This window comes from Hyla sarda, chromosome 10 (genome assembly GCF_029499605.1).
Source record: "Hyla sarda isolate aHylSar1 chromosome 10, aHylSar1.hap1, whole genome shotgun sequence".
Lineage (NCBI taxonomy): Eukaryota > Metazoa > Chordata > Amphibia > Anura > Hylidae > Hyla > Hyla sarda.
Genome location: NC_079198.1, coordinates 53,676,163 through 53,703,294, shown reverse-complemented (window position 1 = coordinate 53,703,294; position 27,132 = coordinate 53,676,163). Strand labels below are relative to the sequence as shown.

Below are 27,132 nucleotides of genomic sequence, written 5' to 3'. Positions count from 1 at the left end.
TGGATAACATGCGTGTAGTAGGCGCTCCCATCCCTTCCTTCTGACGTCAGCAGAGATAGTTGAGAGATTTGTCTCCTGCAGCGATCCTGCTGACAGAAGGAAGCAATGAGGCGCATACTACACACAGATAAGCCCACCCATATCTCCTAGCACCACAGCACAGAATCATTTGATTCACATCCATCTGATGGATTCAAGAATTTGTCAGATTAACACTAAAACACTGCATAACTCCAAAATGGGGTAGGGGAGGGGGCGGATCGACAAACCGTAAAAATGTATGTAGAATAAATTTAAAATGTTATTTATACCTTACAATACACAGCATAAGAATACAACAAAGAAAACTGTGGAATTGCTTTTTTTCCCCTTTCCCCTTTCTCCTTTCTCTGATAATAAGTAAAAGTTAATCTTAACAACATTTAAGTTAAAGGTAATCAAGAAATAGATACCTGAAAAATATAATGTGGCCCACAAAATAATGTCTTCATATGGCTTTTCTGACATGAAATATGATAAAGAATGTATTAAATGTTTGTTATATATTCCACAACACTGCACATAAAATGTAGTCATCTCTCCCTGTCTCCCACAAGGCTTACTATCTATAATTTAGATATGTCACACACACCTAGTAATTACTGGTTACAGCCGCCAGTAGAGGCCAGTGAGCGCCTTTGTTTCTATAGTGACTCTCTCTTCCTGTTCTATGAGCGGGTGCATGCATGGTTTTGCTGTCTCGCTACACATGGCAGGCTTGCACAGTGTAAACCACATACTGTATTTGGTCAGTAGAGCCTTAGCTTGAGTAATGTAGTTTTCCAGATTAAAATAGTGGTCACAATGCAGGGGGCAACTCAGGACCACCCATTTCCCTTACTGCAGAGGAACTGGAGGTTGAGTTCATTTGAATTTATAACATTTTGTATTCCAAAGATATTCTACAGGCAAAAAAAAACAAAAACAAATAAACAAAAGACCTTATGATTGTGGGATAACCCCTTTCAAGGGGTTAAACTTTTACAGTGTTTGGTATCTACAGTGTTTCATATCTACTAAATACACTGCACTGTTTTGTACAGAAAAGTTTTACTGTGTTTTCATTGTACATGAAAGTACAACATTTCTTAGAATGTTTTTGGAAAGTTATCACAAGATTTTTATCACTTTTGAATTCTTTGGAAACTACACGTTCAGATTGCTGAATTGAGCCTTTGAGGTTTAGCTAACATTCCAAGTTTCATTTCATTCCCCGGTCTAGCCAAAAAGGCAGTGAGATAAAGCTCTCATCCAATGAACTCAGAAATGGGTAAGCCTTTGGCATTTAGAACATTCTTCATAGTGCCTGCTGTCAATTTGACATACCGTAATTAATGGGATTAAATTCCGATTACCTCTGTGCTACATCCTGCCACTCACTAAACCCATCTGAGAATCCTAATAAAAATGACTGCATCGTAACTATTCAGTACTACTAAATCTGTCGATCATAGCTGCTGTTGTCAAGCGTATTACTGGCATGTATTTCCCATAGTTCTGCTTTAACTGCTGCTTCTTTCACAGTAAGTAACACAAAAAAAAAAATAAAAAATTAACAAAACTGCTGTTTTATAGTAAGAATATTTTTTTCAAAAATGACATCCATCCTACCTGACAAATACTCACTGTGTTGTGTGTGGTTGTGACAACAAAGGTTAAATCCTGGCATAACGGGGATGGAGAGGAAGCCAAGATGCATATTGAAAGACTGTGTGTGGTCTCAGTAATGGGATGAATGACAGTAATGCTTACTAGCATTACAGCATAAAGCAATGTGTGGGGTCAAAAACTAGGATTCTTTTAGAGTTTTATAGCTACCCTGAATTACAATCCTTTTAATCTTTTTACAATAAAATATAAGGCTGTTTTACAATTTTCGCTTATTTCAATCACTGAAAACTATATAACATGCAATTACACAATAAATGGATGTTAGTTGTAACTTTCTTCCCTTTTCTAAGTTTCTGTTATAAAGTATCCAATTTCAAAATAGTTTGAAAGGTGCAGTGTTACCCTTCATTCATGGGGGGGGGGGGGGTTTAACCTAAAGCGTCACTGTCTTTTGAAAAAGTTTAGATAGCCCAGGGTCTCAGTCCTCTACGATCCGCTATGATCACAGGTTTTAAGCCAGTAAATTGTGCTGCAGCGTTCACCGCTTACCCCAGCTGTCAATAAAATCTGACTAGGTTTATAACTCCTTATCGCAGTGGTTTCAGGACTAATACCCGAGCGATCTAAACTTTTGATGATTTGACATTTAAAGAAACATTTTCTTCTTTGCTTATATAGTGCAGCATAGACTGTGGAGGTTTTGGTGTATGCCTTTTCCTTATTTTTTTTTTTTATATATATTTTTATGCTTATGTAGAAGCCATGGGCTAGGCTCCATTTTGGTTTGCAAATTCACGATGATATGGGTTCTGTAATGCAGCCTACATTTCCCATGAATCCTCTGGCTTTGACTGGGAGTACTCCTGGATACATAAACTCTACACATTGGGGGGTATTTATCAATTTTGCCTGTTGACAGTTTCTTTTTACCTTTTTTTTTTCACTTTGGTTTTCGTGGACATGCACCAAATTTATCATTTGGTGCAAGTTGTTAGTAATTTTGGCTCAAATGTTGAAATCAGCTGTTCACAGCGCCTTTTACACAGAACTTACCACCACAGAGGATGCGTATTTTACCCTGTAGAGCAGGCATTTCGGAGTCCCTCCTGCAGTATATCAGCAAGCGACATGAGTAATTTTCATTTGTGGGGTTTATAGCCACCATGTGAAATGGATTTTATTTTCAACTTGAATAGTTTATTATTATTTTTTTTTTTTGGATTACTTTAGTGCAGTGGTCTTCAACCTGCAAACCTCCAGATGTTGCAAAACTGCAATTCCCAGCATGCCCGGACAGCCGTTGGCTGTCCGGGCATGCTGGGAGTTGTAGTTTTGCAACATCTGGAGGTCCGCAGGCTGGAGACCACTGCTTTAGATCCTTTACATTTTCTTACATTGCTAAGTGTGTTTTCCAAGTGCTAAATTTCTTGGCGGGGATTTGCGCCAAAAAAACGGGATTTGCGCCAAAGATCAATTCGCGCAAATGATGAATTACTGACTTAAGATGAAATCATACACAGGACCATGTGATTTTGAGAAAGTTGTAAAAATGACAGTGGAGAAGATGCGCCAAACTTTGGCTCAAAAAGACACTGCGCCAAAGTATTGCGCCAAAGTTACGTTAAGAAAGACAAATAAATCCTTTGATAAACACCCCCCATTGATCCCTCAGGGATTGAATGAAACGATCGATAATGTGCGATAATCCTGGTCCTAATGCTCTGTTCATATACAGCGTTTTCGTATATAAGCTTTACTTTTTTATATTATTAATTCTCTTTTTTGAATCTACTTAGATTTTTAGATTTGTTCTTTTTCTTTTATCAATAATAATAGATTTTTATTTTAACATTATTCTATGTGATTTGAATTATATGGATTGTGTGTCAGTTGGTATGCACTTTAATTTTTAGCGAAAGAAAGGTACTATATACGAACCTATTTGATCTAATTGAGCATATTTACGAAAACCTAAATATAAATAAAAATATAAATTGATATAAGCAAAAGAACCATTAATGATAATCATGATAATTGTTGGTTGTCTTTCGTGTATATGTATGCACATCCCTCACACTTATATCCTATATTCTATATAGGAATTTGATATATGGTTATAATCTATATATTTTACTCTGTAGATGTTGGTTTTAAAGTCTGAACAGTAAATATTGTTAAAGACGCAATGCAGGTTATGAAAGAGTTAATACTGCTCCATATATCGGATCCCTCCCTACCTTGATTGTCATGCCTGATGAAGCCGCGCAAGCACGGTGAAATGCATTGCATTGTTTTCCTTTCCACTCATCTGATGTGCCTATCCCTGGTCAGCGCCGCTGTAACCCACCGTTCCTTGGAAGTCTTCACCTACTACTGGCTTTGACTGGGGCCTTTGAATATTGCACCTGGTCATCTCATCAGGCTGCTGGTGCTGGAGATCACCCAGGTGAATGTATTAGACTCATAAGTGGGTTGGTGTCCGCTCACACTGTACAGTTCTGGTGCACTTTCTTATTGAAAGTGCATTTTTTAGAGAACTATTGCCATGAGCGGTGGGGAGGGGTCTGGGAGCGAGTGGGGGGGGGGGGGGGTCTGGTAGGTGATGATGTCATACTCTAGTCCAAAGGAAGTTAGAGTCTGACACCCTGTGTTAAAGAAGAACTGCAGCCAAAATTAACTTATCCCCAAGACACAGGATAGGGGAAAAGTAGCTGATTGCGGGGGATCCAACCGCTGGGATCCCCAGTGATTGCTGGAATGAGACCGTGTCTCTCTCTGTGAGGAGTGAATGGAGACATGAATGGAGAACACGCGCTCCATTCATGTTTATGGGAGTGCCGATGATGCCCAAGTGCTGTACTCGGGTCTGTTCGGCACTCCCATAGAAACGAGTGGAGTGTGCGCTCGTCAATGAGAGCCAGGTCCTCTTCTGGAGATCGTGAGGCGTCCTAGCGGAATCCCAGCAATCGGTTACTTTTGGCTGGACTTCTCCTTTAACTTTAGGCACTGGAAGCTTTGGAAAGTCCGATATTGATCACATGATTTGCAAGCGGCAATGTCTGTTCCCCCAACTGCAGACACTACTCTCTGCAGCCCTGGAGTCACCGGCCACAGACTAAGCACCCTGATACCAGAGGCTATGAGGGAGAGAGGAATGGGAGTTAAATATTTTATTGTTTAATTTGTCATCCTGCGCACATTTAAAAAAAATGTTAGGCTGGAGAACCCCAAACATTGAGGGAGATTTATCAAAACCTGTCCAGAGGAAAGGTTGCTGAGTTGCCCATAGCAACCAATCAGATAGCTTCCTTCATTTTTAACAAGGCCTCTGCAAAATAAAAGAGGCATTCTAATTGGTTGCTATGGGCAACTCAGCAACTTTTCCTCTGGACAAGTAATGTATATTACTGCTACATTTTAAACACTCCTATATATGTAATTCTGTCCTTCAGACTACACATTGGGAATGCTAACAACCTTAAATAGACTAGCGTGTGTTATACAAAAAGAATTAAGCAAAGATCAATTCATTTCTGCCAGCCTAACTGGCAGAGACATGCCTTTCAGGCAGTCATTCAACAAACCTATTAGAACAGACCCATGAGGACATCATTAGGCAGGGCGGGGTTGACCGGTGAATAGGTTTTGCATTTGAGTTGAGACGTCCAAATTTTTTTTTTGCCATGTGAGAACATCTTATGTCTCCATAGCAATTCCTCCACGCCGTAAAAGAGGTAAAGCAATGTAGAAGAGGGAAAAAAGGACAGAGAAAGGCTAAAGTGAAATTCGGAAACACTGATGATGTTCAAGCTTTCCAAGGAGGCGAGGCTGGATGAAGTCAAATATTTTATGGAAAGTGGACTGTAAAGAGCAAGGAAAATGGCATTTAGAAAGAGGTGCCATTGAATGGGCCATTCTTTTTCCAACCAAACCAAAATCTTATTGGAACACTTCATGTTCTTCCAGTAGTAGAGACAGTAAGTCTGCGCTTAAATATGCTGCAATAGGCAAAATGCTTTTGCTTTTTAAGAGAATCCTATATTACACTGTGCTGTGTGAGTGCTGTGATAGTTAATCTCTTAGTATAATGAATGCTTTTATACAGAAGTTCACAGTGTAGGTGAAATCACTGTGGTAGGGTGGGCGGATCACAAATACCCAGACCAGCTGTGCAATCTTTAGGGTTTTGCTTACTGTCATGTAAAACTAAGCAGGACTGAGAAGTAAAAAAGAAAAACGAAATTGTAAATAGTAAAGGACTTTGTACTAAGAAGATATGGGATATGGGATATATATATATATATATATATATATATATATATATATATATATATGTCTTGGATTAATCTTTTGTGGCACAAGATGTATTTCTATACTACTAATTTACTAACTTTATAAAGGGAATGTATCCCTTTATTTGACCTTTTCAGAGGTCATTCTACAGGGAGTGGATGCTGTTTTCTGAGCAACAGCTATTGTGTGTATCTATCTTATTAGTGTCACTTTTCACTGTACTCCTGTTTGTGAGATGAAAGGAATTACTGCGAAATGACCTGTACAGAACTGAAAGTCTCAGCCTAGTTTGAAACCTAGTGGTCAAAATGGAAACTGCAAGATTTCAGAATTATTATAAAATATAGATAAAAAAAATGGACAATTAGAAGAAAAAAAAGCACCAAAAATTCTTAAAAATATATGGTTAACATAAAATCTTGATTTACACAACAAGTGATAACACGGTCCTTGTAAAGGGGTTATCCTGTTATTAAAAACTCATCCCGCAATGATGGCCCACTCAGTCAATCACCAGCCACAGCAATGTCCTGCCAGCTTGTCTCGGAAGACAGAGCCGGAGCGCTCAGCAGGAAAAGTTGGGCTCTGTTCTGGAGCTCAGGCACTTATCACCTATCCTGTGGATATAAGATAAGTTTTTAATAACTGGATATCCCCTTTAAGAAAGAGCAGATCTACAATACAAATAGCACTTAAATTAGTTAAAGGGGTGCTCCCGTGGAAAACTTTTTTTTTTTAAATCAACTCGTGCCAGAAAGATAAAACAGATTTGTAAATCACTTCTATTAAAAAATCTTAATCCTTCCAGTACTTTTTAGGGGCTATATACTAAAGAGAAATCCAAAAAAGAAATGCATTTCCTCTGTCATGACCACAGTGCTCTCTGCTGACCTCTGCTGTCCATTTTAAGTACTGTCCAGAGCAGCATATGTTTGCTATGGGAATTTTCTACTGCTCTGGACAGTTCCAAAAATGGACAGAGATGTCAGCAGAGAGCACTGTGGTCATGACATCACAGGAAATGCATTTCTTTTTTTGATTTCACTTTAGTATACAGCCCCTAAAAAGTACTGGAAAGATAAAGATTTTTTAATAGAAGTGATTTACAAATCTGTTTAACTTTCTGGCTCCAGTTAATAAAAATAAAAAAAAAGTTTTCCACGGGAGTACCCCTTTAATGGTGGTTAACCCCTTAACGACGCAGGACGTATATTTACGTCCTGCGCCGGCTCCCGCGATATGAAGCGGGATCGCGCCGCGATCCCGCATCATATCGCGTGGGTCCCGGCGCTAATCAACAGCCGGGACCCGCGGCTAATACCACACATCGCCGATCGCGGCGATGTGCGGTATTAACCCTTTAGAAGCGTCGGTCAAAGCTGACCGCCGCTTCTAAAGTGAAAGTGAAAGTGACCCGGCTGCTCAGTCGGGCTGTTCGGGACCGCCGCGGTGAAATCGCGGCGTCCCGAACAGCTGATCGGACACCGGGAGGGCTCTTACCTGCCTCCCCGGTGTCCGATCGACGAATGACTGCTCCGTGCCTGAGATCCAGGCAGGAGCAGTCAAGCGCCGATAATGCTGATCACAGGCGTGTTAATGCACGCCAGTGATCAGCATTAGAGATCAGTGTGTGCAGTGTTATTGGTCCCTATGGGACCTATAACACTGCAAAAAAAATGTAAAAAAAAAGTGTTAATAAAGGTCATTTAACCCCTTCCCTAATAAAAGTTTGAATCACCCCCCTTTTCCCATAAAAAAAATAAAACAGTGTAAAAAAAATAAAAAATAAACATATGTGGTATCGCCGCGTGCGTAAATGTCCGAACTATAAAAATATATCATTAATTAAGCCGTACGGTCAATGGCGTACGCGCAAAAAAATTCCAAAGTCCAAAAAAGCGTATTTTGGTCACTTTTTATATCATTAAAAAATGAATAAAAAGTGATCAAAAAGTCCGATCAAAACAAAAATCATACCGATAAAAACTTCCGATCACGGCGCAAAAAATGAGTCCTCATACCACCCCATACATGGAAAAATAAAAAAGTTATATGGGTCATAAGATGACATTTTTAAACGTATAAATTTTCCTGCATGTAGTTATGATTTTTTCCAGAAGTGCGACAAAATCAAACCTATATAAGTAGGGTATCATTTTAACCGTATGGACCTACAGAATAATGATAAGGTGTAATTTTTACCGAAATATGCACTGCGTAGAAACGAAAGCCCCCAAAAGTTACAAAATGGCGTTTTTTTTTCGATTTTGTCGCACAATGATTTTTTTTTCCGTTTCGCCGTGCATTTTTGGGTAAAATGACTAATGTCACTGCAAAGTAGAATTGGCGACGCAAAAAATAAGCCATAATATGGATTTTTAGGTGGAAAATTGAAAGGGTTATGATTTTTAAAAGGTAAGGAGGAAAAAACGAAAGTGCAAAAACGGAAAAACCCTGAGTCCTTAAGGGGTTAAAGCATTCTACGAACATATATCCTAGTGACACAATTCTGTGTATTTCAGGTTTAGGAATGACATATTTGTGCTATATAGCACCAAAACAGAGAAAAATATATTTAGGAGGAACATAAAGCCAGACGACAATTGTGAGTATCTAAGAGATGCTTAGAGTCTTCAGGGCTTTTTCCCCCTATCAGTTCCATAAGGTACAAATACAGGAAATATAAACTTTTACAGTACAAATGTCAATCCTAATGGACTTCTGCTCACACCTGAAATAAATCCGTGTTAGGGTTGACCTTCGCCTGTGGTACAGTGGATGTTTTGCAATGTTGTAAACAAATGTGTTTGTGCCTTAAGAGCATTACCCATGGTAGGACTATTTTAGATTCAATAGAATTTCCAGTCAAAAGTTTTCTAAGTTGCAATTTCTCTTTTGTAATATATTTTATTAGATTGTATAAACAGTTTGCAGTGTATAACTACACAACCCCTTAAAAAATGGCTAAATAATCATAGGTATAGTATCAATGTTTTCAAAGCATAGCCTATCTAGACATGTAACAAAACCATGATGGCAGTTTTGATGTACTGAAGCTCACATCCATGGAACAAATTGATATCTTGGTGGAGAACAGACCAATGCTTCTGAACAAGAGGAAATGTTTATGGATATTCCAAGTGCAAAGCCTTATCCCTATTGGTCTAAATGAGGCAATAGAAAACACAAAAGCAGACATGTTATAGAGGATCTGGGTGCTGAGACCACCACTGATTACTAAAATGCATAGTGATCGATTAACTTCTCTTTCTGTCTTTATCTTCATTGCAGAAGAAAACTTATAGTCTACTGACCCTGTGTTCTGCAGGGAGGAGAGAGACAAGGGCTTTTCTGCACATTTTCTCCACTCATTCTAGCCATCATGATCAATCAAAACGTTTTTAATATGTCTTTACTAGATGTCTAAAGTTTTTTTTAAATGACAGTAACACTTTAGGTCCAGAACTTCTGTATGCTTTAATAACATTTTGGTAACTGATAGCATTTGACACATATTGTCACTTCTTAAAATGTTTTTATTGCTACTCAAAATCAGTGAGATACAGTAGAAGTGGGTCACCCATAACTGTGTTGGTCTGTGAATATGCTGTCAGTCCATCTCCTTGATAAAGCCACAGTAGTGGCGAAACATGTCGGGGGAGACAGTATATGGTTTTAACACAGTCCACTATGTCTAAAATAAACCCCAAAAGGAAAGATTTATAAAATTAGGTAGGGTCAGATTAGGCCAGAGAGCCTTTTAGCCGTACATGCGGTGCACAGCAAGTCACGGTGATTGAGCGCCGTACAACCACCAGGAGTAGTTGTACAGTGATCTTTATTTGATAGCCACATATATAAGTGGCATGAGCATTCCTATGTGAGAGCCACTGTAATAGTGGCATCAACATCTTTAGGGTTTTTTTCACCTTAATGTGATATTTATAAAATCAAATGTAGTGCCCAAATTGTGCAGCATATAAAAGAGGGTAACATGACCCCTGATTCAGTTATGTGGAAAGAGACACAGGGCTGCAGAGTGTGGCATTAGATTATTTAAATACAAAATCTCAATAACTGTTGACAATCCATCGTGGTCATATCAGCTATTACCCATAGTGCTGGTTTTCAGATACCTAACTGACATTAGTGGTACTGGAATTTTAATCGTGTGTTTCTCCCCTTTTCTGTTATATTTATATGAGTAATAAAAGTTATGTTTTATTATTTGTAGCGCATGTAATTTAGAGGATATTTAACCCCCTAGGGTTTTTCTGTTATGCTGTTAAGCGGTCCTTTTCCCTTAAGACCCCTCTACTCTATTGGCTTGCTTATTTAATCTAATTTATATAGGGTCACCTTACCATATTTACATCAATTTTATAATTTTTTGCTAATAAACCCCTAAATAGTACACTTCTTTTTATGTAAGTGCTCTATAGTCCTGTTAATTAAAGACACAGCGCAGTTTCCTCTGGCAATTCAGTAGCAATGCAGTAGATTTTGCAATCAGCTCTGACATTGCTTAACTGGATGGTATGGAGGAAGCCATGTACTGACAGCTATTCCATTATAAATGGGAAACCGCTATTTTCCCCTGTATTTACACACAAAGCCTTTTCTTCATCATGAGAATTTTCACTGTTCTTCTTCTTTTTATGTGATTACCCATTCGATCCGCATTCTGATCTCTGCTATTAACACAGGTAACACCCAAGTTATCTGTGTTACATTTTGAAGCCCATCACAAAACAATAATGGTGCCTCCAGGGGCCAGATCTGGCAGGAGAATTTCAATGTCGCTTGTAGCAGTATCCCTGCTGGACAGATCCATGCCATACCCAATTTAGTTCAGTGAGCTGAATGAATTCTGTCAGATTTGCAATGGTAAATTTGAACCTATATGTTTTTCAGGATGAAATGATTGTTCTTTGTTGCTTTTTAAGATATGTGTATTGGATGCAAAATTTGTATTGTTTATATTGTTTTTGTGTAATGCCCTCCTGATCACCTGAATGTAGTTTATTTCTAACATATGTGTATGTATTAAAGGGTACCTCTCATCAAATAAACTTTTGATATATTTTAGATTAATGAATGTTGAATAACTTTCCAATAGCATGTTAATGAAAAATATGCTTCTTTCTATTGTATTCTTTCCGATCAGTCCTGTCAGCAAGCATTTCTGACTCATCCTGGAGTCCTAAACACTCAGAGCTGCCAGCCTGCTTTGTTCACAGCCAAACAGGCTGTGAACAAAGCAGGCTGGCAGCTCTGAGTGTTCTCCTTTGTGAACAAAGCAGACTGGCAGCTCGTAGTGTTTAGGACTCCAGCATGAGTCTGAAATGCATGCTGCCAGGACTGGTAGGGAGACCCCTAGTGGTCATTTCTTCAAAGTGGAAAATTAAATAGAAAGAAGCATATTTTTTAATAACATGCAATTGTAAAGTTATTCTGCATACATTAATCTATAATATATCAAAACATTTTTTGATGAGAGGTACCCTTTAATAAAAGTTTAGTGCCTGAGCCTGTTTACACCTATTGAAGGTTCCAGCCAATGGGAATTAAAACACGTATTTAAAAAAAACTTTTCACAAAAAAGCACTGTCACATCATGGATACATGTCCTGCACATTAATTTTATGTGCTGATGCAAGCAACCCACACCGCTTTCCAGATCAAAGTTGTTTCTACCAGTTAATGTTTAAGATGGTTTCCAGTGGATCATATTATAAATGCCAAAAATACATCTACTTGAAATGTACATATATATATTTTCTATTAAAACCAGTATATATTTCTATTAACTAGTATCTGAAACCTGTTTTTAAATGCCTGCTTTATAGTGCAAAAAATGTGCACACTGCATTAATCCACAAAACTTAGAATAGTTATACTGTATCTGTAACATCTTATGAAATAGTTAGAAAATGGAAAAAGTTTGCAGTAGAGCAGATATATAAACCTTCTATAATTCTAGCTGTAAGACGTCTACTAGCAGATCACACGTGAGTGAAAGCAAACATACTGGATGTGTGTATGTCTTTAGATTCTACAGTTGTGCTAGTACTATTTGCAGAGGTAGGCTCCACCTCCTTGGCTGCTTTTGGACAGAGAATTTCCTGTCCATCTCCAAAAGACGTCAATACAAGCACATGATCTTGTATGAGAAGGTATGTAATGCATTAACGTTAAGTGGGGAAGATTGGTTATTTTGAAATGTCACCAGGGACTAAAAACGTAATACTACTAATATATGTAAACAAATATAATAGCTTAAATGAATTAGTGCAATGTGGCTGTTCTCCAGTGATGCTTACTTAATATACAGTACATGAAGCACTTTAGGCTGCTCACAGGACTCTCGGTGGGTGCATACACTAACTGGCTTGATGTCTGTCCTGGTGACATTTGATACTAATATTATTTTTTGTCTTTAGATGCTCAATTATTTCTCCATATCCACTGCAATTTAAATTGCAAGGTTCTAAGAATGCAGCCTTAGAATGTGCAACAGCAGGGTCAATTTAAACACAAGCAATGCTTTTAGGGCTATGTTCACACATTCCGTTTTTTTTTTACTGCAGATACTGAATTCAAAGGCAGGAATAGATTTGAAAAGAAGAGAAGTCTCAGTTTTCTGAGTAATCAAGAATTTCAATTGAAAACCTTGACATTTTATCTCTTAGCGGCATATCACAAATCGCATAGTGTGTTTTTTTAGTTTTTTTTAAAGAATACAAAAGCCACAAAAAATCTCTAAGTGACTCTACAGAGAATCCACAGCAATTTAACCTCTATACATTAAATCGCTGACGATCACTGTCAAATCCATAGCATTTCCACAACAGAATAGGTATGCTGTGAATTTCTACAGCAAATCTACTATTTCTGAAGTTACCCTAAGAGTATGTTCTCACATCAAAATCTGATTAGTATTTAGATGGCAGAAATCCGTGGTTGGCCCTTGTAACTATGCAACATCTCAGGGCTGCAGGGCGCCAGCTCACACTGCTCTACACATTTTGTGTTAAGATGTGTATACAATCTAGCATGCATACACATGGCTGGTCACTATTGTAATAGTTTCTCTGATACACGAACAGTGTAGAGAACCCAAGATACTCTGCAAGTAAAGGAGGGACTCCTCTCAAATCTCACAGGAGTCCCTTGCTCCACTTACCTCTTACTGCTTACCCAATGATACTTTATTCATAATGTCAGTAAATTTGCTGGCCAGGCACTCTGGACTAGCTCCCACGGGCTATACATATCCACAAAACCTTCCTGCCCCATTGTGCCACCCTGGTAGTAGAGTTGCTCTGGGGTGCACATCTTCAGGTTTTAGACCAGGTTCAGTGAGTTTGTCCAGCCTGAAAGAAGTAAAACCTCAGTGCTTTATGCATTGCTGGCTTATTTCTAAGAACTTGCTGGGCCAGGTACTCTGATTTATTCTGGTTGTTAGCGCATACAGGAACTATTGGGGACATTTATCATTGTAGGTGTAAGTGAAGCATTTTTGTATACTTTTTTTGTGTGTGCTGGTAATGCGTAGAAGCACCAAATTTATTAAATGATGTCAGGGCATTTGATAAAATGTTGTGTACGTACACATTTTCTGAAAATTCATTCTTCACAAACACCAAAAAGCCAAGCTAACTCTGGGCTGGTGTATTTTTGCGACTTTTTGGAGGTTTTTGTGCCAAAATTAGCAAATAAAAAAAATAGTTGCAGTTGATAAATGTATTACCACTGCATAAGACAAACCTTAACAGCTGGTCTGTAAAACACTTTTTTTTTTAAGTGTAAACTAAAAAGTGTACCCACAAAAAACATCTCTAAAGACAATGATAAATGCCCCCTATGCTCCTGCTTCTGTTTCAAGGCAACCTATGCTAGTGGTGTAGGGTGCCACAGAAAGTATTGTATGCAAAGGAGCATGGACTCGCTCAAAGCATGCTATGCTATTAGCGTTCCATGCTGTCCAACAGATGTAGTGTGCCAGCTAAAACGTTGGTGCTGGCTACATCTATATTTTTATGGTAGATAAAAATCTGCAGCAGCAAAAATTGTTTGCTGTATGTTAAATGGGAGGTAGAACCCATATTCCCATATTGCATATGTTGTGGATTGTCATTACATTTCTTGCAGATTTCAATGCAGAATCCCTGCTGAAATCCATGCCAGATCAAACACATGTGAACAGTGAATAACAGTGTTGTAAGCTGCTTCTGTTGTATTCTTGTTGAACCCTGAAGTAATGCAGAAAAAAAAAACACATGTTTGCTGTTCTCTGCATCGTTTCAATTATGAGACAGAAAAGAAGCATCTTATGTACAGGCCGCTTCACTCACAATGTTAACCAATAATAACAACACTAGATGAACATGTTAATCTTATTGTTTAAAATGTTTGGGGAACTAAAAGGCAAATAAATCTGATAACAATCTGCGGAGCTGTGGGATTGCTTTACACTTTTCGACAGCACAATCATTGCTGCATAACAGGAACCTGAACTCCCCTAAATATTGACCCTCTTTCCCATGTCTGTATTTCCCAAATCACTAAACTGCCACAGTGAAACAGTCTCAGTGCTTAGTACTATATTTGAATTACAAAGTGCTAGACGCTGTACATTATTATATTATATGAACATGTCGGGTACAGGAAAAATATCTATGTACTTGCATTAAGAATACAGATAAACTGATGACAAGCTTGTTGACTGTTTCCACAGCAGAATTGTAGATAACGCTCTTAGACATAATACATGAAAGTCATCCCTTCCCATCCCAGACTACTGACCCAAACTCTCTGAAGCTGTAAGTTCACGTTATGCAGACAGGCACACTCAGCCTATACATTCAAAATGTGTCATAGCCTGTAATACTTTTGTTTGAATGTGACCTGTGACCTAACTGAGAATGACCTGTAGACAAGAAATGTAAATATATCTGTGCACACACACACACACACACATATATATATATATATATATATGTATATATATATATATATATATATATATATATGTATCTATAAATGTATACACACACATATATAAATATATATACAAATTCTCATTTTTGGCCCTAATCTAGCAGCATAATTTGGTTTTCAGACACTGTCTTGGTTAGGTCACGTGGGAATAGTTGCTTCCACAACATTTATTTTCCAAATGGCTTTATGCCCTGGCTTAATGCGGTTAGAGTGTTTAGCTCTAGGACATTAAATGCCATAATTCTAGCCATACACATTTCTTCTATCCTTGCTCTTTTATAGGTACTGTAGTAGGAATGCTTTGCTGTAAGTCTACTGAGTGTCATATAGAACAGCTTATGCTGATGAAAATACAAGTCTTGTACCTTATCAACTACTCTTTATGTACCATCCAAAAGCTGTTAGATCTCAACAAGTGCTCTCTGTATTAAAGCTAAATACAATGTAACTTATACATACATAGAAATTAAAATATTTACAATACGGTGAGGAAGCCACTATAGCGATGAAAAGGTTTGACTCATTATATGTGTTCTTTGAAGAAACTTTAGGCACATTTGTCCTTTCAATACAATGGGGGTAATAATGGGTGTTGCATAGTACATTACAAATCCAACTAAACTGTTGCAAAATGGACTATGCTCATTTAAATCTACCTTAAGATGCTTAATAACCTATGACTTATACCAATAATTACCCATTGCACTTTTTTGTTCTTGTACTTTTGAACAACTACTGCTTTTACATTTTGGTTTAGCAATTTTGAATTGATTTCTTTATAGACATAATGTTACATCATAATATGTTAGTGTTTTTTTTTTTTTACTGGCAATGTAATGTATCAGTTAGCTTTTTATATAATCATAAATTTTACTGAATTACTAGGACATAAACTTTGGATTTGCTTTCATGAAAAGTAGTCTAAAAAGAAATTTCATCTCTATACAGCAGGCGGCGCTATGAGCTCATGAAGCTTTGTTGTAAATTTGCTTCTACTGAAGCGATTTATCCAGAGGTGTCTCTGGGTACCAAGCAAAAGAGTTCATAATGATGCACAACAGTCAAAACATTCAAAACTCTCTCACATGGGTTTAAAGCATATCTAAGGCACTTCATGCAATTCTCAAGATATAGACATATAAATGTCCTTGACAACAAAGTAGTAACTAGAATTCCAAAATATGCACAAGTGAAACCTTAGAAAAACAGAAATCTTAAGCAGATATACTTACTTTTCATATTTCGTGTTGCTTCGGTGAGTTGTTTTTGTCAGATGTTTTCTGTTCTGTGATTTTCTCTCTATGTTTTTGCTGTTCCTTATGTACCTTTTTTGGATACCACAAGCTATATCCCTCCTTTATCAGGATTTGTTAGGGTTCCACTTTAATTCACCTGCTCCCAAGCTCTGAGGTAGAAAACAGCAAAGCAATCCCTGTCTTTACTATTAGAAGTGTCTGATTGAGGGAGAGAGTGAGTGTGAGTAACTTAAGTGGATATATGTGTGAGCATTTGAACTCATACCACTACAAATTGGGGTTTATATACAGCACTCATGGAAGAAAGCAAGTCTAACTATGTCGATGAGTGTTTTTTTTTTTTCTCTCAAAAGATGACACATCTTGACTCACATCTTTTCCATTGAGAAAAAAAATACCTCATACCCAAACCCCTCCTTCTAAAAGTTAAATTTGCATGGGCGTCATGCATTAAAGACTATGACACATTCTGCTGCAATTTATTTGCTCTCTTTAAAATGTAAGCTTAAAAGGAGTGGGTGCAGGATGCAGCAGGAAGAAAGGTTGATAAGGTCACTGAAGATACACTGCACTGTCCTTTTCCCACTTACTTTATTGTGTCTGGTTCTAAACAAATTCTTTGTACCTCGGGGTCACGATGATGCTTTCTATTGCTAAATATATTTACAAATATAAGCCTATCTAGAATTAATAAAGCACATAAAAAATAAACATCAGAGAGTTTGTTTGTTAGATTTTTTTAGCTTAGATTTACTTTTTTGTATTGTTTAAAGCTCACATTTGGATAAATTCATGGAACAAATATGTCTCTTAAAGAAAAGAAAACTTCCATTTTCCTTTATAAGAAGTTGTACATACATGTAGAACTCAGTGGTGACAATAAATAAATGAAAATATATATCTCAAAATCTGGTGTCATTTGCACACACACAAAAAAAATTCACTTATGCAACATTTTTAATGTGTTTTAGATACTTTTCAGGCTGCCTCCAGACACAACTTCTGTTCAGCATTTTAATTGCCTTGATAAAAATGCCATTAAAACTTCTTTTTGTGGCGTTCCTCCCAAATAGTATGTATTAGTATATGCATGTTTCATGAGAGGTTTTTGTGGCTTTTATCCTTTTTCTCTCCTGTGTTTTTCACACTTTTCATTTATTCAATGATTTCTATGGACAAATGTTAAAGAAAAATGCCAGAAATTTATTTATTTTTTGCCATTTTTTTCAACCCATAGAGGTTTATGGGAGGAAAAGTATCATAAAAATAAGAAGAAAAACCAAAAACCCCAAAGCATGTTTAATCTCCGAAAACTGCCAGGACCCAAAAACGACACTTAAAAAAAAATGCCACAAACAAACAAAAAAAAAAGCCACAAACAAAAATGCTATGTAGATTGACTCCCAACTAACACCTAGCTGCAGCGCCCCTCTTCAACAATCACTTTATTTTTGCATTTTTACATAAACACGAGTTGGACGCCTTTTTATCTTGCTCAATAAAGTGGCAGGACTTCTGTGAAAAGGGGCAGGGCTTAATATGCCACAAAACTTTGTAAAATTTACAGCAAAAAAGCCAAGTTCTAGAAGGTTTTCAAATCAACTAGTGCCAGAAAATTAAACAGATTTGTAAATGACTTCTATTTAAAAATCTTCCAGTACTTATCAGCTGCTGTATGCTCCACAGGAAGTTGTGTAGTTCTTTTCTGTCTGACCACAGTGCTCTCTACTGACACCTCTGTCCATGTCAGGAACTAGCCAGAGCAGGAGATGTTTGCTATGGAGATTTGCTCCTACTCTGGACAGTTCCTGATACATATAAAGGTGACAGCACAGAGCACTGTGGTCAGAGTAGAAAGAACTACACAACTTTCTCTAGAGCATACAGCAGATGTTTAGTACTGGAAGGCTTAGAATTTAAAACAATAAATAATTTACTAATCTGTATATCTTGCTGGTACAAGTTGATTTGAAAAAAATTATTTTCTTCTGGAATACTCCTATAACTAGACAGTCAGAAAGATACACCGGATTTTCAATGTTATAAATCTGGTGTATTCCTAGACTGTCTAGTCTACCTTGACTCTAAGTTTTTATTTATCAGTACACTAGGTTTATAGGTTTATATTGTTTTATGTCTCGAATATATTCACCCCCTACAGTAATGCAATAGTAATTATCATGTAATACGGAAGCATCTTTGAATTAGCATTTTGTTGTTGTTAAGATAGCAAACTCACTGTCTGTACAAAAAGACAGTACACGGCTCATAAGCTATATAACATTATGTGTAAAGGTTAATACAACAGTTTGTGAGAAATAATTTGTCTGTCTGTTATAAAAGTTATATTGGTTTGAGGTCTGTGTTTGCAAATGATCGGGTACTCATAATGAATCATGTGATATTTGCTTTATCTCAGCATGACAAAATGTTAACTTTCAAGTTTGTTTTTATTACCTTAGATTTTCGTTACTGAATACTTGTTGATTTATGTCATGTCTACTCGATCTACATGTGTAAGTAAAGTCTAAATTGTGGTTCTGACTGTCTCTCCCCTACAGGGCTTAGTGTATATTCACCAGTGGTAGATTTGTGCAGAAATTTCAGCAACTTAAAAATCCATTCTATTACACAGAATAGAGTTTTTTCTGCAACATGTGCGTGGAATTCTGCAACAATCATAGAGGTTTTTGCAACAAGTCTTCTGTGTGAATGGACACTAACCATACAGTTAGCCAGATTAAGGAATGAAGCAAACAGTGGAATAACACTAAATTATATATATACACAAAAAAAAAAAAACCTTGTTTAAAAAATTTGTTATAAGGACAGGCTTCTTTTATAGTCTAAGTAAATTTAAAGTGTTCATTAAAACAGTAATTAAAAACAACTTTTGACTTCTATGAAGAGAAATGGACGGATCTTTCAGCGCGCCCTAGAGTGAAGCACAATGCTGTCCTCTTTCCTGGCTAAGTCAAGATAGGAGTGGGTCTCAGAAGGGAGACCAAATGCGATCAATCTGATCGACATGTCAAAAGTTCTTTTTAATGACAGTTATGATTTACTCCTTTGAATGGCATACCATAAACCTTTTTCATTTTATATTACAGCCTCTTTTACAGGCTATCATTCTACTTGAAGCAGAGTCCTGTTGTTGTTTCCACCATTAGAACTGGTTGCTTTACTTTCATATGTGTGACTTCTCTAATTTAATTCATATTTCTCTATTGCAGTCTTGCACACTGCAGATCATGTCTTAATTTTTGACAAATTTACAGACTAATGTAATATGGTACTCAATATGCCATAGTGGTTTATTACATATACACATCTATCACACCTATATGAGCTGGTTGCACATCCCATTTAAAAACATGGACGTTAATATGGAGTTGGGTCCCCTTTTGTGGCTATAGCAGATTCCACTAGTCTGATAAGGCTTTCAACAAGTTATGGAGCGTTCTTGAAAAATTTTCCCATTTAGCCAAGTGACTATTTAAAGCTTACCTGTCATTTCAGGATAAGCTGCCCTGTGTGTGTATATGAGTACATCTATGGGGTTAATACTGCCAAGATCAGTGCATACTTGGTCATGGCAGCTGCGGTGGGATCCCAGCCGGATCCCACCCCTGATTTCCTTCAGCGCATTGTGCAGCGCAGGAGATCATTTGGACATATGCATACATCCAGTTGTGCCAACATGTTAGCAGCTGGGACTTATGTATACGTCCAATATCAAGAAGGGGTTAAAGTGAATCCCTCAGATGTTTTAATCTATCAGAACTACTGACAGTCCTAAAATGCCATAAGGAAAGGTAAAGTATGCATACATGTGCTCTTTCTTATGCAGTTTGCATGACTGATTAAATGGTTTTAGCATCCTGAAGTGTCAGTGAGGCAGGATCATCTGCTTCTGTGCACCCTGAAATTAGAACAATGTCACATTCCTTTTGTGCCTCACACAGGCAGAGTGGGTAGATAGGCGGCTTGGATGGGGCATTAAAGGGGTACTCCGGTGAAAAACGTTTTTTTTTTTTTTTAAATCAACTGGTGCCAGAAAGTTAAACAGATTTGTAAATTATATCAAAAATAAAGAAATTGGGGTATGCGCAGCTCACAAAGTAAATTAGTCGAGGCTATATGGAATGTAAATCCATATAGTTAAGAAGAAAGTACAGGCAACTCACCACGTTGTAGTAACTTCGTGTTTTTTACTGGGACATGTAGGTAAAGCGGCTCCACGCCACACCGGGATGCCGAACACTAGTGCGTTAACCGATGACAGCTGTTTCTTTCCTTTCAGGAACTTCAACAGATCTGTTGAAGTTCCTGAAAGGAAAGAAACAGCTGTCATCAGTTAACGCACTAGTGTTCGGCATCCCGGTGTGGCGTGGAGCCGCTTTACCTACATGTCCCAGTAAAAAACACGAAGTTACTACAACGTGGTGAGTAGCCTGTACTTTCTTCTTAACTATATGGATTTGCATTTATCTTATCACTATCGCAGTACATGAGCACCACCACATGAAGATACACTGCTAGCTAGAGTGCGCATATAGACTACTTAAGGGAGAATATATAGAGGCCAGCACTTCACTTTCTGTTATGAAGCTATATGGAATGTACTTACACCAAAAAAGTACAAATGTAAAATAATTTGTAGAGAGAAAAAGGTACCAAAAGCCTCTAGACTAATACCATAAATGGTACATGATGATTAAATTACAGAAGAATAAAATCGGACTGTGCTTCACTTTATATGATGAAAAGATATTTAATATAAAATAATTATAAATGAGACATTAGTATAAAATAATAAAAATCAAATCCAAAACATAAATTGATACCTCCTTACACAGGGCCCTTGTGGGGAGGTGATATGTAATATTATACAGTAATAAAATTACTAAAAATCCGCTTATAAATCCGCTAATCCAACATTGTGTAAACCGGCATAGTTCACTTTTTGTAAAGTGCACTCCGTGATCATATGTATTGTAGAATTTCAAGATTTTTACAGACAGCTCATATAGTGGTATAGTTACCAACTCCCATAGATGGTTTAATTGTATGGCTGGACGTCCGAGAGGCAGATGACAAGTGCTGTGGAGGCTGTGTCCAGAGCTGGCATGCGCTTATGGCGACGGGCCCGGTTGTCACAGGCCTAGTAGAAGTCGCCGGTCACGGAGGTGGATGGATTACTCCGGAGAAGGAAACAAACTCGGAGACAGATGGATCTGCTCCGGGGACAAAGCAAAGCCTCGTGGAGAGTCTCTCGGCGTCTCTCGGCGTTTGATGATGGAAAAGCAGGTAAAATGCAGCCAGGTGTAGAAGCAGGATAATACGGAGTTTAACAGGAGGGGTATCGGAGGTAAGAAGATGCGGTGGGTGGATTGCGGTAGTCGTGCGGTAATAGTCTCTTTCTCTAGATGCATTTCAGGGTACCATATGAGGCTACTGAGGAAAGGGTCGTTCATAAATTACCCTGAAACGCGTCTAGAGAAAGAGACTATTACCGCACGACTACCGCAATCCACCCACCGCATCTTCTTACCTCCGATACCACTCCTGTTAAGCTCCGTATTATCCTGCTTCTACACCTGGCTGCATTTTACCTGCTTTTTCATCATCAAACGCCGAGAGACTCTCCACGAGGCTTTGCTTTGTTCCCGGAGCAGATCCATCTGTCTCCGAGTTTGTTTCCATCTCCGGAGTAATCCACCTCCGTGACCGGCGACTTCTCCTAGGCCTGTGGCAACCGGGCCCGTCGCCGTAAGCGCATGCCAGCACTGGACACAGCCTCCACAGCACTTGTCATCTGCCTCTCGGATGTCCAGCCATGCAATTACACCATTTATGGGAGTTGGTAACTATACGACTATATGAGCTGTTCTACAATACATATGATCACGGAGTGCACTATACAAAAAGTGAACTATGCCGGTTTACACAATGTTGGATTAGCGGAAGACTGCACTTTATAAGCGGATTTATAAGCGGATTTTTAGTAATTTTATCACTGTATATTATTACATATCACCTCCCCACAAGGGCCCTGTGTAAGGAGGTATCAATTTATGTTTTGGATTTGATTTATATTATTTTATACTAATGTCTCATTTATAATTATTTTATATTAAATATCTTTTCATCAAATAAAGTGAAGCACAGTCCGATTTTATTCTTCTGTAATTCAATCATCATGTACCATTTATGGTATTAGTCTAGAGGCTTTTTGGTACCTTTTCCTCTCCACAGATTTGTAAATTACTTCTATTAAAAAAAATCTTAATTTTCTGTACTTATTAGCTGCTGAATACTAGAGCGGAAATTATTTTCTTTTTGAAACACAGAGCTGTCTGCTGACATCATGAGCACAGTGCTCTCTGCTGACATCTCTGTGGTGGCTGGTGAGGACACGTTGAGGTGGATCCTCTGTGCCAGAGAGGCGATGGCGCGGGTCGTACTGGGGGATCGGTTCTAAGTAGTTACTGGTTCAGCAGAGTCTGCCGCAAAGCGGGATGGACCTGCTGCGGCAGTAACTACCAGGTAATGTCCCCCAGTAGTGACTCGACCTCTCTGGCAGCTGAGACTGGCGCGGTACACAAGGACTAGACAGAGGCGAGGTCAGATGTAGCAGAAGGTCAGGGCAGTCGGCAAAGGTTCGTAGTCAGGGGCAACAGCAGAAGATCTGGATACACAGGCAAGGGAACACACTAAACGCTTTCACAGGGCACAAGGCAACAAGATCCGGCAGGAACAGGAAGGGGAAGTGGGTATTTATGTGTTAGGGAGGTGATTAGACTGATTGGGCCAGGCACCAATTAGCGGTGCACTGGCCCCTTAAATCTTCGAAAGCCGGCGCGCGCGCCCTAGCGAGCGGGGCCGCGCGCGCCGGGACGAGACCGACACTGGAGGTGGAGGGTGAGTGGAATGGGACGCGATCCACGAGCGGACATGACCCGCCACGCCGTCGCGTCCCCGCCGGCACGAACACAGCAGCGCTCACGGTCAGAGACAGAGACCGGAGCGCTGCTGTCAGCAGAACGACGCGAGCGCTCCAGAGGGACAGCGGGACCCGGAGCGCTGGGCGTTACAATATGTTTGCTATGGGGATTTCCTTTTACTCTGGACAGTTCCTAAAGTGGACAGAGATGTCAGCAGAGAGCACTGTGCTCATGATGTCAGCAGACAGCTCGGTGTTTCAAACGGAAAATAATTTCCACTGTAGTATTCAGCAGCTAATAAGTACAGGAAGGATTAAGATTTTTTAATAGAAGTAATTTACAAATCTGTTTAACTTTCTGGCACCAGTTGATTTAAAAAAAAAAAAGTTTTTCACCGGAGGACCCCTTTAAGTAGGTTTCCCCAATGAATTAAATACTCCCATAATTAAGTGGATGTGTAGTAACATGCTTACATAATGGGCATCTATCTAATTAAGTAGGTAGGTTTCTCCTTTAGGTAGGTAAGGCTTACAGTTGGAAGATTCTCATTAGGTAGGTATGTCCTCAGCAATAAGTAGGTAAGTTCCTCAGTAATGAGGAATTTTACAGTAGACCTTACAGTTAGTCGATAGGATCAATTAATAGATAGGTAGTAGGGTCCAACCAAGAGGTATGTATGTCGGTCCAGTAGCTAGACAGGTCCACCTGCAGGAAGGTAGGTCCTTCAACAGGTAGACAGGTCCTAGTGGTAGGTAAGTCTGTCCAGTAGGTAGGATGCTTAGGAGGTAGGATGTTTCAGTAGGTACGTAGAGCCTGCAGTAAAATGATAGATCTCCCAGTAAGTAGGTAGGCCGTACCAATGCGTAGGTCCTCCCAGTAGGTACTGTAGGTCCTACAACAGATAGGCAGGTTCCCACAGTAGGTATGTCCAACTAGTGTTTTGAAGCTCACAACTGTTTCTTTTCTGTGAGTAGTTCATGAGGTAGCCTGTTTCATATTTTCATAGTTCATATGGTAAAGAAGGCTTATGGCCTCTGGAGACTAAACCTTTTTTTTTTTTTTTTATCTCCAGACAGATGGAATGCCCCCTTGTCTATTGAAACAGTATTTCTCCATATTTTTTTTGTAGGGGCTATTATATACTTAAATATGTTGATGATCATATCCCCTTAAAGAGAAATTGATAGTAGGATTAACCACACTAACCTGAATAAACAGGTAGAAATGACCCTATTTCTATTGCTGCAGATATTCATCTTTTTGCTAATATGGCAATTTCTTTCTGCTGTACGTGTAATGCTTTCTCCCTCCCACTGCATATGATAATCCCACCCCTTCTGCCGATAACACTGCCCCCTTCACAAATATACTGAGGAAGGGGGGATAAATATTTATGGAGGGAGCGGAGTTGTCAGCTGAGGGGGGGGGGGGGGGGTTATCGCCAAAGCAGGTGGAAGAAAGCATTGCTCTTAACCCCTTAAGGACCAGGCCCATTTTGGCCTTAACCCGATAATGACCATGGACGTCTATGCTCATACATTGGCTGTTAACGGGGTATCACGCAGGCTTCCGACTCGAGCCCGCGTCATACCGGCCGGCCCCCAGCTGATTCCTGGCAGGCTATTAACCCTTTAGATCGCCGCTGTCAAAGTTGACAGCAGCATCAAAAGGTGCCTTTATCCTGTTCCTGGTGGTCTAGTGGGGTGGATCGCCGCCCCCCCCCCCCCCCCCCCCCCGCAGCGCAAACACTGTGGAGGTAGCCTTAGGGCTTACCTCCCCTGCTGTGGTTGCTCCGGTGCTCAGAATGATAAAGCCTGGCAGGACCAGGCTTTATCAATCGAGCGCAGAGCACACAGATCAATATGGTCTATGGTTTAAAAACACACATTAACCCTTTCCTTATTAAAAGTTTAAATCACCCCTCTTTTCCCAAATTCCATGTAAAAAATATATACACATAAGAAAAATAAACATATGTGGTATTGCCGCATGTGTAAATGTCCAAACTATAAAAAATATATCATAAATTAAACCATATAGTCAATGGCGTATGCAAAAAAAAAATCCAAAGTCCAAAATAGAGTATTTTTGGTCACTTTTTATACCATAAAAAAGGAATGAAAAGCGATCAAAAAGTCCGATCAAAACAAAAATGGTACTGATTAAAACTTCAGATCACAGCACAAAAAATGAGCCCCCATACTGCCCTGTACCCAGAAAAATACAAAAGTTATAGGGGTCAGAAGAGGACAATTTTAAATGTATTAATTTCCGTGCATGTAGTTATGATTTTTTCCAAAAGTACGACAAAATCAAACCCATAAAAGTAGGGTATCATTTTAATTGTATGGAGCTACAGAATAAAGATAAAGTCTCAATATTACCGAAAAATATACTGTGTGGAAACGGAAGCCCCCAAAATTTACAAAATTGTGTTTTTTCTTCAATTTTGTCGCACAATGATTCTTTTTCCTGTTTCGCCGTAGATTTTACGACACTGTAAACACTCCCAGGTGGTCCAGTGGGGTGGATCACACTCTTCCTGTGCTGGCTGCCGCTCTGAGAATGATAAAGCCTGGCAGGACCAGGCTTTATCAAGCGAGTGTAGAGCACACAGATCATTGTGGTTTTAATGAACCACATTGATCTGTATGAGGAATCCAATGATTTCTCCTAAAAGTCCCCTAAGGGGACTAAATGTGTAAAAAAATAAAAAAATAAAAAATAAATAAAAAGATTAATAAAAGTTTAAAAAAACACAGCTTAACCCATTCCTTATTAAAAGTTTAAAACACCCCCCTTTTCCCAAATTCCATATAAAACATATGTGGTATTGCCACATGCTTAAATGTCCAAACTATAAAAATATAATGTTAATTAAACCACACGGTCAATGGCATATACGTAAAAAAAATACAAAAGTTCAAAATTGCGTAATTTTTGGTCACATTGTATACTCAAAAAAAATGTATAAAAACTGATCAAAAAGTCCCATCAAAACAAAAATGGTGCCGATGAAAACTTCAGATAAAAAAATTAGCCCTAATACTGCCCTGTATATGGAAAAATCTAAAAGTTATAGGGGTCAAAAGAGGAAATTTTTAACCTACTAATTTTCATGCATAAAGTTAAAAAATTTTTAACAGAAGTAAAAAAAAATCAATCCTCTATAAGTTGGGTATCATTTTAATTGGATGGACCTAAAGAATAAAGATAATGTGTCTTTTTTTTTACAGAAAAGCGCGCTGCGTAGAAAGGAAAGCCCCCAAAATTGACAAAAAATTTTCAGCATGGCCCCACAAATATTTATTTTCTTCTTTCAACGTAGATTTTGTGGTAAAATTATTAATGTCATTACAAAGTAAAATTGTTGGTGCAAAAAACAAGCTCTATTGGAATCAGAGTTGAGCCCCTGGGCAATAGCCCAATTCCCCCCTTTGCACCTCCCCATGCTGGTCCTACTGAGTTAGAAGATTTTTATGTAAGACTTTCAGTAACATTAAGGGCTTCATGCACATAATCAAATATTATAATTAAAACAAAGCAGTGATTCTTCTGCTTCTTTTAGGCTGGGCTCATACCACATTTTTGCAATACAGTTCCCATATCAGTTTTTCTTTTTCTTTTTTTATAAAAAAAACAAACAAAACAGATTCCTCAAAACCTGACTAAACTGTATCAAAACGTGTGTACAAATTTTTATCTGTATACGGTTTAAAACCGTATACAGTTTGGAAAATGATGTCTGGTTGCATTTGTTTTTTAAGAAAAAAAAGTATACGTTTTAAATTTTTCACTTCATTATGAATAAAGTTTCACTTGTTTTGATTGAAATTCCAAGAAAAAAACTGTGCAAAGTCGAAATCCTTATGGTAAAAACCGTATGGAACCGTACACACATACGGTTCTGTACGGTTCCCATTGACTCCCATGTTAAAAAAAAATGTATACGTTTCAATACGGTTTTTCTCCTGGACCAAAAA

At 38.4% G+C, this 27,132-nt stretch overlaps 1 protein-coding gene across 1 annotated transcript in view; it reads right to left on the bottom strand.

The window, feature by feature from the left end:
• The window catches only part of IL11 (interleukin 11), a 50,790-nt gene extending 28,882 nt beyond the window's left edge, over positions 1–21,908 (bottom strand). The window contains exon 1 of the mRNA XM_056541705.1: positions 21,818–21,908. Coding sequence (XP_056397680.1) covers positions 21,818–21,908 — 91 coding nt within the window. The remainder of the gene's footprint in view (positions 1–21,817) is intronic.
• Positions 21,909–27,132: the final 5,224 nt, after the last annotated feature.